Source organism: Centruroides sculpturatus, unplaced genomic scaffold, assembly GCF_000671375.1.
Source record: "Centruroides sculpturatus isolate CEXI.00-Female unplaced genomic scaffold, Cexi_2.0 scaffold4406, whole genome shotgun sequence".
Lineage (NCBI taxonomy): Eukaryota > Metazoa > Arthropoda > Arachnida > Scorpiones > Buthidae > Centruroides > Centruroides sculpturatus.
The window spans coordinates 1-6,758 of record NW_019388523.1 but is presented as its reverse complement, the minus strand read 5'-3'; the positions used below and the strand labels follow the sequence as shown (position 1 = coordinate 6,758).

The window sequence follows — 6,758 nt, the reverse complement described above, 5'->3', positions numbered from 1 at the left end:
TCTACTGTATTATTTATGTAATACTTGAAGGTTAGACTATTTACAAAAAATATCAAATTTTCGAGTCTATCTTAATCCTTTTTTATACACTCCAGAAGTAACAGTTAACATGGGTTTTATTGAAGAATATACTTCTTAAAACAAAGGTAAACAATAAGTAAAAAAAATTCACAAAGTTAAAAACGATCAAGTGTCAGCCTTCTGATGAAGTGAAGAATTCTTCATGTTTTTAATGTAAAGTGTCAGAATCTAAAACAGAAGGCTGACACTTGATCGTTTTTAACTTTGTGAATTTTTTTTTTTTACTTATTGTTTACGTTTGTTTTAAGAAGTATATTCTTCAATAAAACCCATGTTAACTGTTACTTCTGGAGTGTATGTATTATTTAATAATATTTGGGATATATAGGCCTAATATACATCCTGAACATTTATTGTCATGTTGAATAATTTTTCACTTGTTTACTGAAGATGTTATTTGTGTATAGTTCATCAACAAAGAGAAAGTATTATAAAGCATTCATACATTTATTCTATTCATATGAAAGATATAAAAGGGGACTGTCATTAAAAAAATAAGCTAATTGTTTGATATCTCCTTTTACAATTTTCTCAATATATTGTAAAGAGTCATTTTTGGCTTTAGATATTTTCTTGATATGTGATAATTCTTGAGTTAAAATAGCATTAAATCTTTTGTTTTTCCTCATCACTTTTAGAATAAGATAATAGTGAAAAATAAAAGTATAAAGCAATTTGTTTTTTGTTCAATCTTTAACTAAGAGTTTGTTTCCTTCATTTTTAAGTCTTTTGGATTTTTTATTATGTTAGCTTTATTTTTTAAGTTTGGAAGCAAGCGTATTTTGACAATGATATCACAATGAAATAACTTATAACCAACTGATTTATAATTTCAGAGTGATAATGTTTTAATATAACGAGTAAGACTCAATCATATTAAAATTTAATTACAGTTATAAAATTCAATTTTATAAATGCAATTAAAATTTAATTAAGATTGTATAAGTAAGATTATATATCAGTATAATAAATTTTATTTTCTAAAATTAATTAGGATTATAATAAAAAGATTAATTTAAAGTTTACCATACTGAAAAATAAATCATAATTCTTATTAAGTTTATGTAAAAACAATTAATTTATTCTTACACTATGGAACGACTGACTTTATCCATAGGCTCAAATTTAAATTTCTGCATGCTGGAATCTTTTATGAATTCTGTTATTCTTTTTTCAATCTAAAGAATTAAATAAAATGTATTTTTAAATATTAAATACAAGTATTCAAAATTTTAAAAAAATTTGATTAATTATATGAAAATTTTCTGAAATTAAAATTTGAAAATAATTTGATTTAATTCTAATTATTAAATTTACCAAGAGATGGCGACTTAATCGCCTACCTCTACCCAAAGTGTTTTCTTTCTAAATTGTTATTAGTCTTATTATAGCATGTTATATAATATGGCAGTTTGTATTTGCAATATGCTTACTTGTTCTCGAAATCGCTTCAAATTTGCTTTATCTGCAGCCTGTCTTTTAATCATCTGTTCTTTTTGCTCTATAAATGATAAAAAATTAAATAATAAATACAAGTAATAACATAAAATAGTTAAAAATTTTAAATTTTAATTACAATTTCTTGAGACATTAAATGTAATAACATTTAATAACTAGTGATTTAATTAATATTTTTCTAATGTATAATAAAAAAATGAAAGAATTACTACATAATCAATACTTATTTTTACACATTACATTTAAACATTATTTTTTTTTAATAAAAAGTATTACAATAAAACCTTGATTTAAGGAACAGAATTTCTGGTCTGTATGTCCTATATGAAAATTACCATCCTATTAATTTTAAAATGCTTTTTATATGTAATTAAATTAACAGGCTCTTCTTTTTTTTTTTTTTTCAAATCCAAGAGTCACCACTCTTAACTTCGTGCCACAATGGGAGTGTCTCATATCATCATCCAAAGACAAATAAATAGAAATTTTTTTGTTTTGTATGAGATAGGCCCATTTCTGTGTTTATCTCCCAATAGATGAATTGTTTGAGAGTGAACTTGTCAAGCTTTTTTGGGGCGGGGGATGTTTCACCCATCTGTGGGAAGTTTCCATGAAGGATTTCCAGAGTTTCACACAGAATTTCACACAGCAATGCTGCTCCTTCAAAGAGCTCATTTCCATGGATCCGAATTTTTGCTGAGCCCCACAAACACCCCTTCACATAAACGGCCGTAACTGATCACCAAAACAAGCTATCAACAAACAAATTGAAGGAGGTTATTCAGGAGGTTTCCATGGACACAATGCATCCAAGTGGATTACAAAATAACCAACTGCTGGCGCACTATTCAAAAAGTTCGGGAACTTTTTGAACAACCCACATATATAGTGTGTAAGATGATAACTTGTTTTTTTATGTATGTTTATTTTATAATGTGTTGATTAAATTTAATTAAAAAAAATCACCTATAATTTCTTTGAAAAAAAAGGTCAAATGATTAATAAATATAAATGGAATAAATATTTTATCTAATACATTAATGATTCCCTAAGATAAACAACAAGAAATATTGCTTTGACAGCATTTATGATATAGACATTATCATTTGAATCCTACATTTTGAGCAATTTTTATTTTTAAGATTTTATATGAACTATTAGAAAATGTAGTTAGTTCAGAAATGTAGAAAAACAAATCCATTTCAATGGTTACAAATAATAATTGATTCATAAAGATTTTAAAATTTTGTAAAAATGTTACATTAATGAAATTAATCTTAGATGCTAAAACACATACATATCCTGGGTATCAGTTTTTTGATTTTTTGGGGGTTCAGAGTGTCTCAAAACATTGAGATTCAAATACTTGAGTTGTGCAGAAAGAGATGTGCTATGTATGAGACATGCATTATTAAAATCCATTTGGATGTGTCAAAGGATGAAAGGACTGTTGTGCACAAACCCTTTTGAACCGTGTAGTGATGTTCCTTTAGTCTAATATTCAATGGTCTGCAGGTAGCTCCAATGTAATCATAGTGCTGATTTTATGCAACATTCCACAACCTGAAGATGGATGTTAAAAATAATTGAAAACGTTCGTTTTGTATAATAAATTTTGTTCATTTTCACTGGATTACAGATGTTAGTTGCTGCTTTTATGACAATCATTGTTAAATAATTTCTAAAAAGGAAGGTTATTACTCATACTTTGAATATCATAAGTTCAACTTTTTAAGTATAAAAACTAAATTTTTTGAATGTTTTAATTTTTTGGCACAGTTCATAAGTAGGAAAAGTTCTATTGCACAATAATATACTACATATCAAGCATATATAAAATACTTTTTGTAATTAAAATTTTTCTTCAGTTAGATGAGAAACAATAAAATAAGAAAAATCAAGTGTATTTCAAAATTCCATTTCACATTTTAACATAAAATGTCTAGTCTAATAAACTGTCAAAAACTAAAAGATGAAATTAAATAAATAGTAAATAGATTATTATACATTTTTTTTTTTAATGAAATAATTATATAAATCACTAAATCAAATCACTAAAATAATAAACTAAAATCACTAGATATTTCGTATGTAAAAAGACACCTAAAAATTCTGTAAATGATCAATAATTACTTTGTCTTAATATCTAATTAAATGAACAATGACATATTATTAACAACAGAAAATCTCAAGACAAAAATTTAGTCAAGAACTAACTTGTATATTCACACTGTTTTTCTAATTTAAACTGTAAAAAGAAAAAATTCCTCATTTGGATTTTTGGTTATTGACGTCATTCATTCAAAAACAGCAATCAAAGTAATGATTAGTTTATGCCAATCTATAAACACAACAAACAACGATCTTTTCTCTCCATCATATCACTACAACACATTAATTAAAACATGTATTTCAATAAAAATAAAAAATATCTTGATCTTCCACCATCAAAAATAATCTTTGTGAATGTCTTCACTCTCCATAAAATTCTTACACTGCTTGGAAAGAATACATATAATGTATAATGACCACAAATATAAGAAAAGCTGTTTGGATGATTGGCACAACTTCATTTATTCATGATAAATTGAAAGCATGCCAACTGTACACAGAAAACAGGAAACACGCTAGGAAGTAAAATCAACTGAAGATTTCAGACTATGAACTTTAATTTGAAAGTATTCAATACCAGAATCGAATGTATATTCAAGATACCAAAAATAGAAGTTAGTCAGTGCATATGTCAGCATTTGTAGTCACCTACAACAGATGGTACTATTCAGTTTGATTTATTTGATAGATGATGTTTCTTTTGGCCATAACTTCAAAATAATTAATGATATATCCATCATATTTTTTACATTAAATAATTTGAAGATGTAGTTTTCCAATAATATACAGTTCATTAGCGTATAATAACAATAAATATTTTTTTAAAAAATGCTTGAACATTTTTAAAAAGAGCATTTTCTTCAGCAGAAAAAAATGTAAGAAATCTCAAAGTCTGGAAAAAAATTAGAAAAATCTGAATCTAGATTTAAAATCAGCACACTCAATTTAGCCTAAATCAAAAGAATTTTGTCTACTGTAAAATTCAGGTTGTGTATTGTTGTTAAATGCAAAATTTTTGATAGATGTATCAGGCTACAATTTGTTTTATTCTATCAAATAGGAACCTATATATCTTTTTATGTATTGTACTCTCTTGAATTTGTATACTAGCATGAATTTATTTCTACCTCACCAAGAACCTAAGACAGAATCATTGCCATTTCCTTTTTTAAATATGACATTGTTTTGATTTGGGATAAGATCAAAATGCTAAAACCATTAGATTTTACATAAATTCTATATAAGATTGTAAAGTAAGTAATAAAATTATATAATTNTGTAAGCGAAAACTTCTCTTTGCTTTCTCTTAACATAAAAAACAATAATCGATGTAACCAAACAAAGTTAGAAGTTACTTTCGTGTAATTTGTGTATATATGTATATACATACCGTACGTATATTATCTAAAACTACCGTAACTTCTATTCAAGGTTGTCGAGAGCTTGTACGGAGGTTTAATAAAAACAGTCTTAAAGACTTTATTTTTTGTTAGTAAAAATAACAATAAGTTATATGGGTAGAAATCATTAAGGGCCCTAAAGTTTTCTTTCACATAGAAAATTTATGAGCCCTTAGTGGTAGAAAGAGAAGCCAGAATTCCCCAGCTTCCCCTCTCGACGGCTCCCGCTTCTACCGTAATCAAACAGAATCACAGACGGATACGCATAATAGCTCGATGGGTCCCAGACAAATTTGAATTAGGAGGCCCCACGTAGTGTTGACTTCAGGGATTTTTCTTTGGGGGAATTTACTGGAGGAAATGAGATTGGCACGAGGCCCCCTCTGGTGTGGGCCCCAGGCAATTGCCCATAGGATAATGCAGATAAATATTAATCATCTCAACATTTAATTTGCTTCAGAACATGGAAACTGAATTAAAAAAACATTATAATTATTATTGGGGCATTTTACACAAATACTCTTTATTAATGAATGAATGAAGGTCGTATCATGTAAATAATCTTTTGATATTATTCGAAATCTTACTTTTTAATAATTCTTTCTGTTCATTTTTAATTGTCGGCGGTTTGTCCATCGAATTGAGAATACTTCCCAACAAATCCATTTTTCTTTTTTATCTCGATTATTCAAACGAAATCACATGTGAAGATATAACCGCCATTAAGTAAATACAATTGCTAATGTTAAACTTTTTGCCGCATCGAGGCGCTTCGAAATATACCAATAAAATCGTTATTATTTTATTAATATAATAATTTAGTTTTTTCTTTTATTTATTAATATATAACGCAGATTATTTTCAATTATTTTTATTTTATTTTTAATTATTAAACAGTTTATTTTTTGTTTACTGTTTCGTGTTGAGATACGAAGAGGTTTTGCGGTCGGATAGCCGAGCGGTCAAGGTGGCAGCTTGCCGCTCCGGGAGACCGGGATCGAATCCGGACGGATCTAAAATCACCAGGAATTTTTTGGGGTGGTCTGCCCTCATAACGATCTTGCTACAAAGAGGTCCTCTTAGGGCCCGCAAGACGGAAAGAGTTTTTTAAAAAATATGAAAAGGCAAAGTTTTTTCTTTTGACTTCATTTTGTGAGCATTATGAAGGTATCTTTTTTCCAAATTCATCGTAGGTTCGGCCAGGCACAGAATTGGAACGACCGAGTGATGAGAGGCGGGGAAACTTATTTGGAACTGATCGTCTACAAAAAATTCTGGGAGTTGTTCGCTCGGATCCAATTTCGGGTCTCCAGAGCGGTAGACTTATATCATAACTGCCTCGGCCATCAATCCCTTGCGTTAGAAATCCGTTTCGACCGTTCGTCCAAAATAAAGAATAGCTTGAATGAGTGTGCCATAGTTTTCGTAATCTTTTTTATAAAACAATACAGATGACTATCTGAAAAGGCCGAATCCGGACAGTAAGTGGGATAAAGTTTCTGATCATCTGACAGTAACCAAGAATCCAACTAGCACAAGCTTTGAAACCGAAAACCTTTCGTCATTGTATAGTGGCAGATTTCAAAATGTGCTGTAATTTCTCTGACTGTCTCATATCGATTTTCTTTTAATTAAGAGAGCATGAAGTCATTGTTGATTTTATTAGTTGCAGTCTGCAGGCGACCATTACGGACTAATTTGCGATAT

The 6,758-nt window shown here is 28.4% G+C and overlaps 1 protein-coding gene across 1 annotated transcript; it reads right to left on the bottom strand.

Annotated features, from left to right (window-relative positions):
* Positions 1-1,151: 1,151 nt before the first annotated feature.
* On the bottom strand, positions 1,152-5,807 carry LOC111616979 (sperm-associated antigen 7 homolog). Its single transcript, XM_023358328.1, has 3 exons — positions 5,639-5,807; positions 1,515-1,582; positions 1,152-1,259 (listed from the first exon to the last, which is right to left on the bottom strand). Exons 1-3 carry the CDS (start codon positions 5,715-5,717, stop codon positions 1,167-1,169), a joined length of 240 nt encoding a protein of 79 aa, XP_023214096.1. The 5' UTR covers positions 5,718-5,807; the 3' UTR covers positions 1,152-1,166.
* Between the last annotated feature and the right edge of the window lie 951 nt (positions 5,808-6,758).

Excerpts from the sequence above, each read along its gene's own strand:
- LOC111616979 (XM_023358328.1), bottom strand. The coding sequence starts at position 5,717 with ATGGATTTGTTGGGAAGTATTCTCAATTCGATGGACAAACCGCCGACA. Across the intron at positions 1,583-5,638 it reads ACAGAAAGAATTATTAAAAA|AGCAAAAAGAACAGATGATT; the intron begins GTAAGATTTCGA and ends TATCATTTATAG. Across the intron at positions 1,260-1,514 it reads TGAAGCGATTTCGAGAACAA|ATTGAAAAAAGAATAACAGA; the intron begins GTAAGCATATTG and ends TTAATTCTTTAG.